This window comes from Colletotrichum destructivum, chromosome 10 (assembly GCF_034447905.1).
Source record: "Colletotrichum destructivum chromosome 10, complete sequence".
NCBI classification, from domain to species: domain Eukaryota; kingdom Fungi; phylum Ascomycota; class Sordariomycetes; order Glomerellales; family Glomerellaceae; genus Colletotrichum; species Colletotrichum destructivum.
In genome coordinates this window covers 2,345,292-2,362,963 of record NC_085905.1, presented here as the reverse complement: position 1 = coordinate 2,362,963, position 17,672 = coordinate 2,345,292, and the positions used below count along the sequence as shown (strand labels likewise).

Below are 17,672 nucleotides of genomic sequence, written 5' to 3'. Positions count from 1 at the left end.
GTATGGGGTGCTTCTCATGCATATTCCCAACAGGCGGAAGAGACATGCCGCAATCGTCCTAGCGGCGCAGAGGTTCGAGCCGATGAATGCATGGCGACGTCACGAAAAAGACGAGGCCCCGATAGAGAACAGGGGTGGTCGGCAGCTTTTTGTTTTGCGACTAGCTGCGAATGGCTTTTCGCCATGGGAACGCAAATCTCCCTCGTCTCTAGCTCTGAAACTGCAAGGCGGCGGGAGATAAACCTGCTCTGCTCTCTGCCAGGGGCGCGCCAATGCAGGCACTGGCTGGCTGACTGCATTGACATATCCTGCAGCCCGAGTTTTGACGTATGACGATATGTTTAACTCATATGGGTTCATTCATGGCATTTCTAGATGGTGATAACATCCCCTTGACCCCGCCTCCCCAGGCCACCTTGAGCATCACACATCCTTCTCTTCCATACTACTACTACTAGGTCTCCTAGGTCTTGCAATCATACCCTTTTACCCAGCGTAGAAACGATACCCAAGTCCCTTTCACACACACACACACACACACACACACACACACACACACACACACACACACTCACACGGAGAAAACAGCAGACCAGTAGCAACCATGGGAAACGATGGTAAGTCATTGAGCATATCCTGTTCCACCCGACATTGGCTAACAACACAACTTCTCCAGGAGATGATCGGGAGCCTACCCGCGAGAATGATACCATGTTCCAGGCCTTCGAGTGGAACGTCCCGGCCGACAAGCAACACTGGAAGCGCCTGACGGGCGCCGTCCCCAAGTTGAAGGCCATCGGAGTTGACAACATTTGGCTCCCTCCCGGATGCAAAGCGCAGTCCGCCGAGGGCAACGGCTACGACATTTATGACCTATACGACCTCGGCGAGTTCGACCAGAAGGGTGGCAAGGCCACGAAATGGGGCCCCAAAGAGGACCTGGTGGAGCTGTGCAAGGTGGCCAAGGAAAACGGCATCGGCGTCTACTGGGACGCCGTGCTGAACCACAAGGCGGGCGCCGACAAGACGGAGCGGTGCCGCGTCGTCGAGGTGGACGACAATGACCGTAACAAGGAGGTCTCGGACCCGTACGAGATCGAAGGGTGGCTGGGCTTCGACTTCCCCGGCCGCGGGGACAAGTACTCGAGCATGAAGTGGCACTGGGAGCACTTTGGCGGCACCGACTGGGACCAGGCGAACGAGCGCAAGGCCATCTTCAAGATCCTGGGCGACCACAAGGAGTGGTCGCAGTCCGTCGGCGACGAGCAGGGCAACGCCGACTACATGATGTTCGCCGACGTTGACTACTCGCACCCGGAGGTCCAGGAGGACGTCAAGAACTGGGCCGTCTGGATCACCAAGGAGCTCGGCATCAAGGGCTTCCGCCTCGACGCCGTCCAGCACTTCAGCCAGCGCTTCACCAACGAGCTGATCGACAACCTGCGCGACGAGTGCGGCAAGGACATCTTCGTCGTCGGCGAGTTCTGGACCGCCAACACGGAGGAGATGACCGAGTGGCTCGAGACCATGGACCAAAAGTTCTCGCTGTACGACGCGCCTCTCGTCTACAACTTCAGCAGCATCAGCACCACCGAGGGCGGCGACCTGCGCAAGGTCTTTGACGGCACCCTCGTCCAGGCGCACCCCATCAACGCCGTCACCGTGGTCATGAACCACGACACACAGCCGGGCCAGACCATGGACACCAAGATCGAGGGCTTCTTCAAGCCGCTGGCCTACTCCTTGATCCTGCTTCGAAAAGAAGGTTACCCGTGCCCCTTCTACGGCGACCTGTACGGCCTGCAGAAGGACTCGGAGCCGCCCTCGTGCGGAGGGCAGCTCGCCGACCTCGTGCTGGCCCGCAAGCTCTACGCCTACGGCTCCCAGGAAGACTACTGGGACGACGCGAACTGCATCGGCTTCGCCCGGCGCGGGACGTGGGACAAGCCGGACGGCCTCGCGTGCGTCATGAGCAACGCGGGGCCCGGCGAGATCCGCATGGCGGTGGGCAAGGAGCACACGGGCGAGCGCTGGACGGACGTGCTCGGGTGGGAGGAGGGCGAGGTGGTCATCGACGACGAAGGGTACGGCGTCTTCAAGTGCCCCGGCATCTCGGTGTCCGTCTGGGTGAACAAGGACGCCGAGGGCCGCGAGAGGTTCCCGACCAATTTTGACTCGGACATCTACAAGAAATGAAGCAGCAGATGTCTGGGATCACTGCAAAATAATACCAGGGCCCATGATCATCAAGGCGTTTGCTTCGGTACGCTGTGTCGGTTGTACCTTTGTAGAACGTGGTAATCGGATAGAATAATTACAGCTAATAGAGATTTGAGAAGGAGGAATGTCATCGTGCCCGGATCTCGATGACCACCCAGGCAGACAGAGACGCGAGCGAAAAGGGAAGCTTGTTCTCATCTCTAGATGTCACCAGGCGCGAAGCTGCATGAAAGAAACGATTAAAACAGCATGCCGCATGCTAAGGCAAGAGAGCCAAAGACAAATACAATATCCGTTCCACCAGGGCCCCGTTTGGGTTGGGATGGGTAGTCGGCCGCTCTCTGGCGAAGTCCCGGGAAACGTAGACCCCATCCCCGAGGGAATCGCATACTGACCTCCGGCGGTACCGGGGTCGGTGGTCTCGGCGTTGGAGCCGGCGGCAGCCGTGGCGGTGACCGTGACAAGTCTGGGTCGCGTACGGCGAGACCTTGGTGTTCAGCTTGATGCCGCAGATAGCTTCCGTGTCCAACATGGATGGCGGGCTTCGTCTCTCGCAACCCAGGCTCTGCTGCTGAACGGAGGAATCTGGACCTCACAAAGATGCTGTGCGGCTGCTCAGGCTTGTTTGTATCGATAGCTTCATAAGTTTACGTGGATATCCCAGCTACCGAGCCAAAACAATCTAGCGCTATCATCACTACGCCTCGCTAACGGCAACTATGGCCGATGTAGTTAGTGATAGCATCGAGTGTTCAGAGTATTTTTGACCGGTTCCTGTTTGCTTCAACCTCACGAGCAATCAACGTGGCTCGGAGTTTTGTTTGGATATACGAACCAGCATTGAAAGTGACGTTGCTCTATAATTCTAGGAAAAAGTTTGTCCAGTATACTCCGAAGACAAGAGAGAGGGCACAAAAGCCAACGTTGACAACAAGGCATCATGATCGAGAACTAGACCCTCGACAAGTCATCGAAAGCTTGAGAATGAAAGATGACGCGCAATATCAAAAATAGAACGCCCAAAAACACCAACGTGGCGGCCAATTAGAGGCTTGTAAAGCACTCAGCCACGTTAAGGTTAGGCTTACTCAAGGGGGAGGCAGACCCCTTCGAGAGCCCCCATCTGAGTCCGGGGTTGCGATTCCGGTTTGAGACCCAGCTGACGCCAATGCCGCTTGTCGAAGCATTCCCTTGGCTGGCCGGAATCCCTCAGGATCTCGGGAACAGGCAACGACGTGAACGGATCTTGGCCAACATTCCTATCGCGTTTACCAAGAGAGCCAAGCGTCGGAGCTGACGTTGTCTGCGGACGGATCCGGCATGGTGGTTCAACAGTTCGGCAAAGGAAAGGCACTGAGAAGAAATGGATCTGAAGAGAAAAACAGGGTGTCCAGGACTGAACTGAGAAATTTTCATGGGAGGCCATTCGGCTATTGATCATCGTCACAACCAAGCGCCGTCTGCTAAAACATGTCCGAGCCGTCCTCTGGCTCTCCACATCACCAAGGCCATATACCACCCTTCATCGATCCCACGACGGAACTGTCACCGGCGCGCCGTCCGCAGCGTTCGAAGACCCTTCATGCAAACTAGCGTTGCTAGCGCCGACTCGGCAGGCTCTGTCTCTATCCAGATCCAGTCCATTCTGCCTGGCCGGCGTCGTCTCACAGCCTCATCCCGCCTGTTTTTGGTTACCTGGTCTCTCATCATGTGGCCTCCCCTCAGGCGCCACAGTCTTGATAGCCTTGATACGTCTCTGCCCACGACACACAGCTGTATAAGACTAGAATAAGTCCCTTCCGGTTCGGTAGACGTGTGTCTGGAACGCGCCATATCTATCACTAGTTGAGATTTGGTGTACATCTGTACATCTATATATATATACACCTTTGAAGATCTCCAGCTTTATTCCTTTGAAAAAATAACAGTACTCGGTCAGCTAACGGCCTTGAATCTGTGGCCCGAGACAAGTTACCAAGATGCGCTCGCTATCCCCCTGGCTTCTCGCTGTCGCCGCCGGCATAGGAGCGGTGGCCGGTGTAGCAGCAACGCCAACAAAAGCACAAGATGGCATCACAAGCAAAGCTTCTCGGGCCACTCCCACGGGAGGAAATGCCTGTAGCATCGCACAAGCAGCTGCCATCTCATTCCTTTCGGCAAGACCCAGCGCGACGGTGGTCCCGATACCCCCTTCAGTGGCGTTCGCGTGCCTGAACTCTGTCGGCGTCAAGAAGCAGAAGGACTTGGATCTTCTCAATTACCTCGAGCCATACATCGCCTTCCAGAGCACTTTGGAGCCTCTCGCGGACCCTCCTGAGGGTTATCTGATCCCTGGCGTCGATGTCATCGGCGGCTTCGGCCAGATTCGCGCCAAGCTCAAAAAGGATCTGTATGAGAGCCAGGTCGAATTCGCTCTGGACCTTACACGCGTTGTGAGCTCAGCCGCTATTTCTCCTATGAAAAGAAGATGAAGTCACAATTGGTCTAACACTGGCACAGTTTGCTCAGACAGCCGATGGGCACTTTGACTACAATCCCGCAATCCTCAACGTCTTCGCGTTCCGCAGTCTCAACTCACTGGTCTCCGTCTCTGACGATGGCCTCAGCGTTCCGAGAGTGTATCTCTACGAAGACTTCATCAAGTCTGCTGTCAACAACACCGACGTATGGGATATCCAGAGCATCGATGGTGTACCCATCACGAAATGGCTCGAGGCGCAATCCTTCAAAGTCAGCACCCAAGACCCGGACGCCAAGTACAACGCTCTGTTCCGAACCAACGCCGCCACGGACTTCCGGGGCAGTGCCAACTACTTTACTCTTCGGTACGCCGGAGAGGCTCCGGATACTCAAGTCATCAAGTTCACGAACGGCACAGAGTACACGGACGAGCTGGTTGCTTTCATCAGCAGGGCTTTGGTGCCCTTTCTCGGCAGCCCGGAGTCTATTCACTCGGTAGTCGAGCTGCCTCGGACCACCACCACGTCATCAACCACTACTAGATCGTCTTCTACAGCGTCACCCACCTCGACGCGTATTCCGAGATACCCTCTGCCGGTAGCAAAGCACGCAAGCAACTGGATCTCCGGCTACTTCCTCAGCGGCAGCGACTACAAAGACACCGCCGTCCTCGCAGTTCTCTCCTTCGCCCCGTCACAGCTCGATAGCGCAAACGGCACTTTCGAGATCCTCGAGGCCAAACGAGTCGTTGACGAGTTTCTCAAAAAGGCCAAGGAGGCGGGCAAGACCAAACTCATCGTCGATGTCCAGGGCAACGGTGGTGGATTCGTGGCCGCCGGCTTCCAGCTCTACAACCAGCTCTTCCCCAAGGACACGGATGTCTGGGACGGGAACCGGCTACGCGCCCACGAGGCGCTGAACGCCATCGGTCTGACAGCCCAGCGCGTATCGCCGAGGGTTCTCGCAGACTTCAACAAAGCCAACCTCGACGAAAACAGGAGGCCTTACAAGAGCTGGCAGGCTCTCTACGGGCCGGAGATGGTGGCGGGCCAAAACGTGACGAATATCTTGCGCCTTAACCAGGGCGGAGTCCCCTTCGGCCGGAGCAACGGCGACCAGGTCTTCAAACCTCAAGACATCGTCGTTGTGACCGACGGCGTCTGCGCATCAACCTGCACCATCTTCACCGGACTTCTGGTACGAGAACAGGGCGTCCGCACGATTGCCCTCGGAGGTCGTCCCCGAGAGGCTCCCATGCAGGCTCTCGGTGGCGTGGAGGGCGCAGAAGTGCTCACATTTGCTTCCTTGCGGGCCGTCATCGCACAAACCGCCCGCGACGCGATCCGGGTCGACTACCTCGACTACCTAGACGATGCGTTCGACGTCCTCCCCGACATTGGCGAGCCTCCGCTGCTGCCGTCCCTTGCGAGGTCCGGCGGCCGGTTCAACTACCGCAACGCCTATTCGCGTGACAACGTCGACGGATACCCGGAGCAGTTCATCTACGAGGCTGCCAATTGCCGTCTCTTCTACACCACCGAGATGATTGTCGACCCCGTGGAGGTTTGGACTCGGAGCGCTGACGTCGCTTGGAACAAGGCCAGGTGCGTCAAGGGGTCGACGGCGAGATCCGACGGGACCATCAGCGGCGAGATTGTGCCCTTCAGCAGCAAGGTCGTCGGACTAAACTTGGACTACGACGGGCCGGGGAGTCTGTCATACAAGGGCGACTACGAGCCACCTTCGCCCTACGTTCAGAGACGGAGCACGACGAAGAGGCGGTCCATTGTAGACCATCTAAGAGCCCCCAAGGACTTCGAGTATGAATTCAACGAGTTCAAGGTTGGGAACCTGAGAGAATACATCGAGAAGAACGTTCCGGAGGACTTTGAGTACGAGCCGGGGCTCCAGATCGGCATCAGTCATGCGTTCCAGAAGCGACTGGTATAGATCGATCGGTATCTGATGGTTAATTGGTAGTTGGTGATGTTGTATACAGAGGTAGGTTTTGGAAGAGACGAGAGCGAATGGGTGGATAACGGCTCTCCAGTAAATCATCGGTTCGAAGACGCACTCATAGATACCCACGAAATTATACCGTCGTAGTTTCGCCTCCGCCGCTCGTGGTGTGCGCGTAAACAGACTCTAATTCTAATCACATAGGAATGATGACCAGCAGAGGTTTGAGTTGCCGGAACCGCGATTTCTTCCGGGGCGGCAGAAGCATGATCTCTACCCAGGAAGCCCAATCAAGCTTTCCTCTCAGTGCAGCAATGAGTTGGTGACGTCCTGCATTCTACTTATATTCGCCTGCAATGACTCCCTCCGCTCTCCCGAAGAAGCGGCATTTCCCGTTTTGGAAGGCCCTGCGAGCTTCTCGTGGCCTGGTGCTTGACGCTAGGGACCATGATTCGTGTCATGTGGTGGCGGCATGATCATGTTGGAAACCCTATTTGAGCGAACGTTACCGCTCGTTCAAGTGGACTTTGGAGACAAGCTTCGGAATTTCCTCCGCCAAGTCAAGCATTCGACAACTAAGTGAGCACATAGAGCATCCATCCTTACCATAGCTACCTTGGGCTCGTCGTGGAGAGGACCACCCACCCCCTCGACCCTCTGAACTTGTAGCCCGAGAATTTGCGAGTCGAATGTCCAATGAGAAGACTTTGATGTCCGATACCAAATCTACTGTAGCATTGCATTTTGCGGAGAAGGTGGGACATTATTCATTCAGGCTGAACCAACAGTTTCTAACGTTACGGTTTCTCAAGTTCACAGGGCCGAAAGGTGCGGATTACTCCTGACGGACGGCCCAATTTCCTTCCCTACTGACTGTGTGTTGCACCTATGGCACAAGATGTACTTGTGAGATGTGTATAACATCAGTTTCGACAGAGACTCAAGCACCCAGAATAGGATTTGGATTTGGTTACCGAGAGCACCAAGTAAGTGGGTAGGTGTAACTGTGTTGACGAAACCTGCGGAGGATGCCTCCTCACTTCAACACCAAACGGACGGGCGAACCCTCCCCCCCCAGTAGCTGGACACAACTGCGCATAGGAACCATGCGGACTGCGCCTAGGAACCATCCTGACCCCGTCTTCGGGCCAAAATCATTTGGACTTGCCACTCGAGTTCCAAAGCGCCGTCGCCCATCTCGTGCTCGATGGCCTGCCAGTGTGACGACGCCCACGATTCCTCCGAGAAGCCAAAGCGCATCGACTCGAGAGACTGCTTCAGCCACTCCACCGAGGCCGAGATCTGCCAGTCCTTGCTGTCGTCGACGGCTATGCGCTCACACGTGCCCAGGTGGCCGACCGGGTCCGCGGTCCCCTCGAGCGGCTCGTAGTCCTTTGCGTACCACCCGTTGCGACAGTTGACCGCGATGCGCTTCACGTCCTTCCACACCTCGTCGCGCAGGGCCACGCACTCCATGCCGTGAAACATCTGACGGGCCGCGCGCTTCCAGTTCTCATTCATCCAATCTTGCCTCAGTAGCCGAGCCGCGTGGTCCGCGAGGAAGGCTTTGAACGCCGCGTTGGCGGGTGCGCTGTTGGTGATGGCGGGGAAGGGCCCGTAAAGGACCGCCGCAAAGGTCCCGTCCTCCCTCAGGCTGTTGGCAATGTTGTCAAGGGTCGGCTCCAGGGTGGTCCAGTGGAGCGACTCGCAGGCCATGACGAAGTCGACATGGTCCAGACCTGCGGGAGGGCTCCAGGGGTCTTCCCCGCGGCAGTTGCGGTACGCGAAGCTTGTGTTAGGGAAGCGGTTGTGGAAGCGGGCAACGCAGTCCTTGATGTTGACCTCTTGCGGCTCCGTCAGGACAACATGCTTCAAAGGGGGGGATGTGTGCGTCAACAGGCCCTCGGCGCCGTTGCCGCTGCCAGCGCCAATGTCGTGGGCGCTTGTGAGGGGGCCTTTGTGGTAGTTGGTCCAGAGTTCCCACATGGACTCCGGATAAGGAGGTCGATGGGCGATGTAGTGTTTCGCCTCCTTGGCAATGGCCGCAGTGGCTGGATGCTTGACACCCGGACGAGGGGCGGTGATGGGAGCATTCATTTTTCGATAAGGTTATGTCTACGTCGGGCACGGGGCCTTCCAAATTGTCGATATCCGTCGATCCGGAAAAGTGGAATGGAGCAGCAGACAAGTTTGTCGTCCGTGACAGAGTCAGGGTTCTCTGCGTCTTCTTATTGACACCCATCTGTGATGCTCTCGCAACCAAAGAGTTTGAGCTCGGGTGCAGTCCTCCACGTGAAAGCAAAGGAAGGCATCGTAAGCATGGATGGCATTGATTTGACTAATAAGTTATTGAGTTTTCCCTGGACCGAAAGATGTCTTTCCGAGAACCTTAACGACAGGACCCGAGTCAAGACGATATTCTGATCTTGCAGGAAAATGACTCGAGCCAGTGTTGCATTGCTTTGAGTTTGAGGCTTCCAGCATCTCGAGCCTGGCAGGCAGTGTACGATGTACAGGTAGACCGTCTTTCAAAATCAAGTGAGGGGGTGTGATGTGACGAGGGACGACGAGGCTCAAAGCTTCCTTGATGCTCAGCAGTCTCCTATACCTGTACCTGTACCTGTACTTCAGGTAGGTTTGTGGCGGCAGTGAAGCTAATGAATGTTAATCGGTTGCGAGGTTTCCAACCCCTGGCTTTTGAAAGAAAGCCGAGTCAAGAATAGTCGATCGAGGGAATGTCGAGAAATGAATGACGATGGATGGATGGAAATGTCCCCGGGTCCAACAACGGGTAAGCGGCCCAACTTAGATGCTTAGATGGTCGTTTGGTATATCCCAGATGCCAAAAATAACCAATTTGCCTGGGTAGCTGTGTGTGTGTGCGTATGTGCGTGGGCAAGGACAACCAAACGCGCGTAGAGTCTGCAAGCACGCGGATCAAGATGCCCCGCGCCCTCTTTTCATTCTCTCTGTCAAGCGCACGTGGCGCATCAGGCCCCTCAAGTGTCTTGTTGCCCCTAGTTGAACTTGTTTGAGTCATTTGTACAAGACAGGTCAGGTCCGTCTGATATGGTTGAAATGTCTGTGTGTACTAGACAGCAAGCTCTGATTACTACATCGGACAGATACGGCATTCCGGCACAGAACCATTCAGTAGCTCGAAGCAATCAGCTCTCATAAAGCTTATTAGATTCCAGTCCACTTATTGAAGTTGATAAGCCACACATCCACTGATGATCTCTTGTCGGGTTATGATCTCTTGTCGGGTTATGATCTCTTGTCAAGTTGTGAGATCCCTGACGAGCTGGCCCCGGACGAAACATGGTTCCTGTTCGAGATTCTGCCTTCCAAGTGAGGGGGCTCCTAGAGCTTGGGGCACCTCTGCTGAAGACGACAAGGGTGCTTGTTAGCAGGAGACTACCACATTCTTAAACAACATGCCCGGGAACATGTTCATGGTGACATGTCGATGTCGGCGTAACCGTCTGAAATCATGCCGAGGTAAATTTACGCGGATGCTTGGCTTCTTTCGACGAACTCAAAGCAAAAGTACATAGACCAAGCGTGTCTTTGATGTTGTATAACCAACCCCCTTTCGCTAATAACTGCCACCTACCAACTGGTCACCAACCTTCCAGTCTTAACTTCCGGGATTTTTTCTAGAAGATCTTAAGTCCACCGTTATTGAATCTAAATCGACCTGTCTACTCCAACATGCGCAGAATCACACGCAGAAGAGGCGCTTGCCAGGCGTGCAGATCAAGAAAAGTTCGCTGTAAGGATTTCCATCTCCAACGAACAAGAACTGGTTCTAACCACCTTAAGGTGATGGAGCCGACCCTTGTCTGAACTGCGAGGTATGATGACAAAAAACCGACGCTTTCTTTGCTTTTTCTTCTCCATGCTCACGAATATCTTCCAGCGAAATGGGCAAGCTTGCTACTATCCACCGCTGGCTCCTCGACCGCGCAGGAACACGACACACGGCACCGGCACCAACGGCCAGGCGCCGCACAACATTCGCATCAACACCGATCAGAACGCTCCCCCCTACGAGGCATGGCAACAATTTCCGGGCGAAAATGCCCTTCTGACACCGAACTCAACCGAGGATAGGGGGCACAACGGTGTAAAATCGGGGATGAACGGTGACGACATGAGATGCATGCTCGAGCTTTCGCTGCCAGCTTCCTTCCCAGGCTCACAGTACGACGGCGAGCTGGGTTTGCTGGATTTGCCAATGCCAGGCGAGGATGAACTGATGGAACTGCTCGAGGCAACGCCTTCGGAATGCAACTCGACTGGCGGATTCAACTTCAACTTTTCAACGTCTCACGTTGACAATCTTGTTCAATCACCGACGTCTGTTCAGCCCCCTTCCATGAGAGACCAATGGCAACGGAAACAGAAGACGGCTAGTCCTCCAGACTACGACACGGTATGTAAAACAACATTGGTAGGCCTTCTGATAGGTAGTTGAAGGAGCTGACATTCTGCAGTTATTCAACTTCAACGAGGCAGCGGAACCTGCCTGGAACGATTCAAACAGGACCGAGAAGCCGGCAGACATGAATGATGTCACAGTAGTAGTCGACTTCGCGGCTGCAAATCTCTATGGACTGCCAAACTTCCTATCCAGAACCAACCGAGAGCCGCAACGGACAGAGACCACCAAGATTGTGAACGGGCTACGGCGAGTTCTCTGTGGAGGTCCGTCAGCGCCAGCGAGCAAAGACGCAATGGATTTACAGAAGGCTTTTCCGGAGAGCGATGCCGCGCTCTCCCGGTACTGCGATGGTGAGCGGACAGAACCCCAGTGGCCCGTTCCAATCTCCTTCAAGGCTAACTTTTACGTCCTACAGCGTGTTTTGAAGACTGCTGCCCGTAAGTGTATTTGCGTAGACCATCATCGTAGTTATCGTCGCACTTTACAGTCTCGTGGCCACAAAGCTGACGACTCGATTTGTGCAAACAGTCTCGCCAGATTTCTGACCCGACCAGCCGTAGAGAAAATCATCAGGCAATCCCGAGAGTCAGAAGCAGACCAACTCGTCACCGCCTTCGCCGAAGCCATCTTGGCAGTTGGTTATTACACCAGTTGCCTACGGAGCGTAGACGCCCCCAGAGCGGACGAAATCCGCGACTCCCAAAGACGTCTTTCATCCGCGTTGAGACTGTATAGCAAGATTCAAAACTGCCCAAGCAGCCTCACAAAATTCCAGGTGAGTTTTATGATGGTCATCCAGCCTCGGGCCTCCCCGCCCGCTTTCCAGCTAAGAAGAACAACCGGCTAAACATTATGCTTTCGTAGGCAATCTTGGTCATGGTATGTAACAAATGCTCGAACCCAAAGTTCTCGATCACTTTTCACCCCCCTTTTCTTCTAACCTTTGCACAGGCTGTAATCGCTTGCATGTGTGACGAGTCTCGCATCTGGGATAAGATCACCGCGGCTGTCTGTTGTGCCCGAGAGCTTCGGCTTGTGCACGCAGCGAGAAGTCAGCAAAGTGGCTTGAGCGAGCAGGATCAGATGCTTGCACAGCGCAGTGTGTGGTTTCTGTACAGCCTGGAGACCGACTACGCCATTCACCATGGCATGCTTCCAGTCAGTTGGCGCCCAACATACGTAAAGGCGGGTACGTCTCGCTAACACTCCAATCTAGATACTCGATCTGGGCTGGGGAAGTCAGTTTCCCTCGTTCGAACAAGGTGACGACATGATCGCGGTGTTTTACACCCACTCGGAGCTCCTCCACTCCGTCCTCAAGTTCCAGTACAGCCCGAGGGCACTCAACAAGTCGGCTTCAGCCTACGATCGCCGGGATCGACTTCAGGCCAGCTACCACGTCCTTAATGAGTGGGTCAGCAGTCTTCCCACGCCATTGAACGAGGCCCACGAGGCCAAGACTCTCCAAGACATTAGAGACAGCCGGCAGTTGCGGAAAGCTTTTCGGGTATTTTGCATGTATCACCGGGCAGTGTTCTTCATTCACTGCCCGTGGGTATCGCCCGTCTCCTCAGACGACGCGGGCTTGTCCGGGATTGCCGAACAAACCCGGGAGCGATGCATAGAACGCTGCCTCGAGTCGGCGTTCGCGGTGGTCAAGCTGGCCAACAGCGGGCTGTTCTGGGAAAAGGGGCTTGAACGGTAAGCAAGGAGGCGCCCGCAGCCCGTGCAGATCATTCAGCTAACGGGAGTGATATTATAGGGACATCAGTTCGTCGAGTAGCAGGTGGGGTGACATGGGTCAGCTTTTGCTGGTGTCGCTCTGCTTTATTGTCTACTATCTTGTCAACGGCGAGAAGGCCAGCCGGAAGACGGCGATGCCTTATCTCGCCATCTGTGGGGGTTTATTCGGCAGGCTCAGCCTAGACAGCGATGAGGCGTCTCTTCTTGATCATTACCTAGAGCTAGTTCAAATGGTAAGGGCGAATTAAGGAGACACACGATGAGTACACATTGAATAGCATAGCGAGTACAAGGCATTGCACTATTTGATCACACCGCAGGACCGGCTTTGAGCTTGGCAAATGACTCCCAGGGTGACATGACAGAAGTCTAAAAGCAGCTGCACGATTTGTTGGTAAGCGGCACATCGTGGGAGAAGCATAAATCCTTATTTTCCTCGGTTACATCTGAAATGACCACCACTGAGTCTGACAGCCAAGTCCATTGGCAGCATGGCCCGTCTCGGCATGCTTTCGTAATACATGACACCACACAAACCTAATACCCCAAAAGAACTTCTACTACCGGGATCGACATTTGGGTTCCTTGGTTTTGCAGTGCAACCATAATCAGGACAAAGTTGAAGGGTGCCTCAGTACCCAAGCAAGGTTTGAAGTCTAAGAGCAACGAACAACCATCCCAGCGGCTAGGACTCGGCTTGAAACGCACAACCCTATCATATCCAATAGAGCACACTACCTGGTATACTAATCCGAATAAAGTGAACTAGACTGGGGGGTTCTCGAAGCTAGAAGTGAACCTGTTCCTTTCGGCGCCTGATCAGCACTTTCGTGGTCGGGTTGGCTAACATGGAAAACCCGAACTCGAGAGGCTTGGTGCTGGTGTTGTCAGCCAGCTTGATGTCGTACTTGAGCAACAAGTGACACATGACCAACTTCACCGTGTTGGCGCCGAAGAAGCGGCCAGGGCAAGCGTGAATCCCGAGACCGAACCCAAGGTGCTCGGGCGAGGTACTGACTAGCTGGGCCGTCTTCTCTCCCTGCTCCGAGGCTTCCCGCATGTGAAGAAAGCGGTATCCGTCGTAGGTCCTTGGGTTCTTGTAGACCTCCGGGTCCCACATCTTCTCGGCCGACAGGGCGATGCCACATTCGCTCGGGAGCCTGGTCCCGTCCTTGAGCTGAACTTCCGACATGACTCTGCGGCCCATCGCAACTTGGGGCGAGATGGGTTGTCAGCGGGTATGTTTCGTTGTCGGACATGGCGGAAAGTCAAGTAGGATGGTTTTGGCAACTCACCGGCCGCAACGGGTTTTAGACGCAGACTTTCCTTCAGAACGCTATCGAGAAGCTTCATGTTGAAGAGAGTGGTCGGTTTCCACCCACCATCCCCGAGGACGGATCGGATCTCGTTTCGAAGGGGCTCGAACATTTCTGGGTTCTGGCAGAGGTCCATGATGCTTTGCGACATGAGATCGTTGCTGGTCAGGATGGCCGATATGCTTAGGCCCAACTGTTGCGACGCGGCGTCGTAATCGACACCCATCTTCTTCGCGGCCGACTCGTACCAATCCAACGCGTCATGGAACTCGAGACTGGGGTCGGCTGCCTTCTGGGCCCGGCGTTTTTCAAGGATCGGGGCGATGGTCTTGCGGCCCTCGACGACCATGCGCCGCGCCTCCTGGCACTCGGGCAAGAACCAGTGAATGACGCGGTAGAGAAAGACGGGCCATCGGCGCAGGACCTTGGCCGCGTTTGTTGCCTTATTGGTGTAGTTGACTGTGATCTTGAGCCAGTCCGGGTTTCGACACAGTTCCGGGCCCAAGAAGATGACCGACGAGACTCGCGCTACGATGCGGATGAGGACGTCTCCAAGTAACACTTCATGCCATTCTGAGAAGAACAGAGATTATTAATTTGCTGTGGGTGTATAAGAAAAGTCAAATTACCTTCATTGTCGGTTAAGATATCCTTCAAGGCAGAATTAGCTTCATCCGATAGGGGCTTGTTTAGCTTGGCTTTGCCATAGATTTCGAATTAGTTCAATATGGCTAGAACGGTTCCATCGTGAAAAACACATACCAATGCCAGCCGGTGTGAGGTTCCATTTGATGACATTGTGAAGGATCTCGGTTCCAAGGGCGATATAGGGCTCGAAGCCTGGGATTCCGGCTTGCCAATACTAGAAGCAGAATTCATGTTAGCGGGAGTCGTGAGATGTAGCATCCGAACCAGTCATTGTGCTCACCTGGAGAAGGAATTTCGTAGAGTCAAAACGGTGGTCATTTCTAACTTCAGGCATGACACTAGAGTTGAGAATAATGACACCGCCACCGAGGCCAGTGTTCACCCTGAACGGCTTATTTCCGTACTCTCTCATGCCCCGGGCTAGCATCGCTCTCCCGTTTCTGAGATACTCATTTTTCGAACCATTGATAACGGGAAACGCGGATAGCTTGTTCGGTCGCAGCGAAACCGCCATCACAGAAACCACCAAGAGAATTGCCATGAGATAGGGCACTTGTCCACCACTGCCCATGGGGCCGGGGAGGCTGAAGTGGCTCAGGTCGACCCATGATGGACGCGGCGGACTGAGCGTAGTTTGGGTGTTAGCGCTCAAGACATGCGACATTTTGTCGAGGCTTGAACAAGTTGTTGATTTGATAGACTTGAAGATCGAAACGAACTTTCGATGCTAGGGAATGAATCCTACCCGTTGAAAAAAAAAAATCCCAAAAAAAATCCAACTGTGCTCCAGATTCGCTCCGGGACCAAGTCCGGCAACATCCTGCTCTTCATCCCATTCTCCAGCCGGACAGAGAGTCCTTGGGCAGTGCAATAGTCGGACTAGGAGCCCGCACCGGGGAGACATGGTTCGGCATCCATCAGCAGCAGTCCCATCGCCCGAGTTACCCAACTGGCCACACTCCGGACTGCGGCACGTGCTCTCTTCGATCTGTACAGGTAGACCGCATCACTCGGTCCGAGTCGAGTATCCGGGGCTCTTCATTAAGCGCACAGAGCAAGGGGGGAACCCTGGAGGTCAACGTAGCACCGAGAGCCCGTTTCATCCTTGGATGGTTTCGTTTCCGAAACCTTGTGCTGCCCAACCAGCCGCTGGCTCCAAGCTTTCCGAGGATCCTCGACTATGCCCTCCCCTACGAGTACCTATCTCAACGGAACAGGAAGAATAGCTAACCCTGCGGCTAGTTTCCAGAAACCTTATCCCCGAGTCTTTGGGGCGGGGAGAATGGGGGGAATGGAGGATGACCGGTTTTCCCAGCTACACGATCCTAACGTTTGCCTTTGACACCCACTTGCGCGTCATGGACAAAGGCTTGAATCGGTCGTTCTTTGAGCGGCACAAGCCTTCGCTGCTTGTGTTGATTTCTCAGCTGTCGGCGGCGGCTCTCAATGGCTTTGCCAAGTTCTTCGAGACGGGTGACAACCCTGTTCACCCCTTCCAAGTCCTGTTTGTCCGGTTCCTCATCACCGGCGTGGCCAGCACGTTTTACCTTTGGTACACCAAAGTCCCCAACTTCCCATGGGGTTTGCCCGAGTTGAGGCCTTTGCTGGCCCTCCGGGCGGCAGCTGGCGTCTTTGGGGCCTTTGGCTTCTATTGTAAGAATGCAGACATCGATGCTTCTTGGGCGTTTTTCTGACCAGCTTGTGACCTATAGTCTCCATCATGTATCTCAAACTCAGCGAGGCTACGGCCTTGAACTTCCTTGGGCCCCTCACTGCCATGATCATAACCCGGTATCTTGATTTTGGGACATTCGAAGTAATTGACCGCATCGGAGCTCTTGTGGCACTCCTTGGCGTAATCCTTGTCGTACAGCCGGATACGCTCTTCGGGTCCCAGTCCACGCTCATGAGCGCCAGGCAGTCCACAGCAGACGACAGCGCCAAGGGTCGCATGATGGGCTTCGGTTTCGGGGTGATGAGTGTTATCGGTGGCGCAGTAAGTCAACGTCTTCTTACTACAAGAGGTGTTCTTTTTACTTACAATAGGCAAAGATTGCTCTCACTGCGATTCGATCCATCGGGCCGAGAGAGCACCCCATATACAGTGTCATGTATTTCGCTTGGACAATCGTACTAGTGACGACTGTCGCATTCTTTCTGATGGAGAGCATCCACTTGACGACGAGTGTGCTTTCGTGGTTGAAACTCGTACCACTCGGGGGTTTTGGCTTCGCAATGGTGAGTGGGCAATGTCTACAACGGGTTGCGTATCCTAACAGGGAGTGCCTTCAGGAGTGTTTGCTCACCGCAGGCATCGCCAACGATGCCTCATCGGCTGCTACCATCATGATATACTCCCAGGTGGCATGGGCTTTGCTGCTAGACTGGCTCGTATGGCATTCCCCGGTCAACATCCTTGCCTTGGTTGGAATCGGGAGTGTCCTAACCAGTCTGGTGGTTGTTTCCTCAGCCAAGGAGTGGAGGTGGCTCAGAAAGGGTCGCTACAACGTTTTATCGCAGACTTCACCAGAAGAAGCTGAACAAGGAGATGAAGATGTGGACGAGGAGGTTGTTGAGATGCAGCCAAACAGTTCAGTAGCATGAGTTATTGAGCCACAGCCTTTTGACATGGTTCGCAACAATTTCCAGTATCACAGACAGCGACAACAGATTTGCATGTGTGAATTACAGAAACGTCACAGTTAATTTTCCCATAAACGAGGAGGAATCTCAAGTATTGCGTCTTCATGTCAAGACTGGGTTGAGTTGAGAAGACACATAACAGCGGTTGGAGTACAACGAACAACTACGAACATGTCGAAATAGCCAGCATCAATATTTATTCACAATGCGAGTTAAAAAGGACAACATAATCAAAC

General features: G+C 54.3%; 6 protein-coding genes across 6 annotated transcripts; 4 read left to right on the top strand and 2 right to left on the bottom strand.

The window, feature by feature from the left end:
• Positions 1-257: 257 nt before the first annotated feature.
• On the top strand, positions 258-2,903 carry CDEST_15002 (Putative glycosyl hydrolase, family 13, catalytic domain, alpha-amylase, thermostable). Its single transcript, XM_062931158.1, has 2 exons — positions 258-617; positions 677-2,903. The coding sequence occupies exons 1-2, from the start codon at positions 605-607 to the stop codon at positions 2,194-2,196; spliced, it is 1,533 nt and encodes a 510-aa protein (XP_062787209.1). The 5' UTR covers positions 258-604; the 3' UTR covers positions 2,197-2,903.
• A 1,296-nt stretch (positions 2,904-4,199) lies between these two features.
• Positions 4,200-6,630, top strand: CDEST_15001 (Putative Tail specific protease, ClpP/crotonase-like domain superfamily; the record flags this gene model as incomplete). The annotated part of the gene is made up of 2 exons (XM_062931157.1): positions 4,200-4,652; positions 4,720-6,630. 2 exons carry the CDS (start codon positions 4,200-4,202, stop codon positions 6,628-6,630), a joined length of 2,364 nt encoding a protein of 787 aa, XP_062787208.1.
• Positions 6,631-7,417: 787 nt separating this feature from the next.
• CDEST_15000 (Putative methyltransferase type 11, S-adenosyl-L-methionine-dependent methyltransferase superfamily) lies at positions 7,418-8,906 on the bottom strand. Its single transcript, XM_062931156.1, has one exon. The coding sequence runs from the start codon at positions 8,734-8,736 to the stop codon at positions 7,759-7,761; it is 978 nt and encodes a 325-aa protein (XP_062787207.1). The 5' UTR covers positions 8,737-8,906; the 3' UTR covers positions 7,418-7,758.
• A 1,179-nt stretch (positions 8,907-10,085) lies between these two features.
• Positions 10,086-13,119, top strand: CDEST_14999 (Putative zn(2)Cys(6) fungal-type DNA-binding domain-containing protein). The gene is made up of 10 exons (XM_062931155.1): positions 10,086-10,414; positions 10,465-10,496; positions 10,562-11,077; positions 11,139-11,436; positions 11,502-11,523; positions 11,615-11,861; positions 11,951-11,965; positions 12,038-12,244; positions 12,303-12,787; positions 12,849-13,119. Exons 1-10 carry the CDS (start codon positions 10,354-10,356, stop codon positions 13,075-13,077), a joined length of 2,112 nt encoding a protein of 703 aa, XP_062787206.1. The 5' UTR covers positions 10,086-10,353; the 3' UTR covers positions 13,078-13,119.
• A 148-nt stretch (positions 13,120-13,267) lies between these two features.
• Positions 13,268-15,534, bottom strand: CDEST_14998 (Putative cytochrome P450). Its single transcript, XM_062931154.1, has 5 exons — positions 15,074-15,534; positions 14,908-15,007; positions 14,775-14,843; positions 14,125-14,718; positions 13,268-14,041 (listed from the first exon to the last, which is right to left on the bottom strand). Exons 1-5 carry the CDS (start codon positions 15,455-15,457, stop codon positions 13,617-13,619), a joined length of 1,572 nt encoding a protein of 523 aa, XP_062787205.1. The 5' UTR covers positions 15,458-15,534; the 3' UTR covers positions 13,268-13,616.
• A 485-nt stretch (positions 15,535-16,019) lies between these two features.
• CDEST_14997 (Putative EamA domain-containing protein) lies at positions 16,020-17,651 on the top strand. The gene is made up of 4 exons (XM_062931153.1): positions 16,020-16,446; positions 16,506-16,789; positions 16,846-17,031; positions 17,086-17,651. The coding sequence occupies exons 1-4, from the start codon at positions 16,092-16,094 to the stop codon at positions 17,395-17,397; spliced, it is 1,137 nt and encodes a 378-aa protein (XP_062787204.1). The 5' UTR covers positions 16,020-16,091; the 3' UTR covers positions 17,398-17,651.
• Positions 17,652-17,672: the final 21 nt, after the last annotated feature.

Coding starts and splice junctions, on each gene's coding strand:
- CDEST_14997 (XM_062931153.1), top strand. CDS start 16,092: ATGACCGGTTTTCCCAGCTACACGATCCTAACGTTTGCCTTTGACACC. Junction 16,790..16,845: donor TGAGTGTTATCGGTGGCGCA/GTAAGTCAACGT, acceptor CAATAGGCAAAG/ATTGCTCTCACTGCGATTCG. Junction 17,032..17,085: donor GGGGTTTTGGCTTCGCAATG/GTGAGTGGGCAA, acceptor GAGTGCCTTCAG/GAGTGTTTGCTCACCGCAGG.
- CDEST_14998 (XM_062931154.1), bottom strand. CDS start 15,457: ATGTCGCATGTCTTGAGCGCTAACACCCAAACTACGCTCAGTCCGCCG. Junction 15,008..15,073: donor CTACGAAATTCCTTCTCCAG/GTGAGCACAATG, acceptor TTCTGCTTCTAG/TATTGGCAAGCCGGAATCCC. Junction 14,719..14,774: donor TATCTTAACCGACAATGAAG/GTAATTTGACTT, acceptor TGTTCTTCTCAG/AATGGCATGAAGTGTTACTT.
- CDEST_15000 (XM_062931156.1), bottom strand. CDS start 8,736: ATGAATGCTCCCATCACCGCCCCTCGTCCGGGTGTCAAGCATCCAGCC.
- CDEST_14999 (XM_062931155.1), top strand. CDS start 10,354: ATGCGCAGAATCACACGCAGAAGAGGCGCTTGCCAGGCGTGCAGATCA. Junction 10,497..10,561: donor ACCCTTGTCTGAACTGCGAG/GTATGATGACAA, acceptor AATATCTTCCAG/CGAAATGGGCAAGCTTGCTA. Junction 12,788..12,848: donor TGGGAAAAGGGGCTTGAACG/GTAAGCAAGGAG, acceptor GTGATATTATAG/GGACATCAGTTCGTCGAGTA.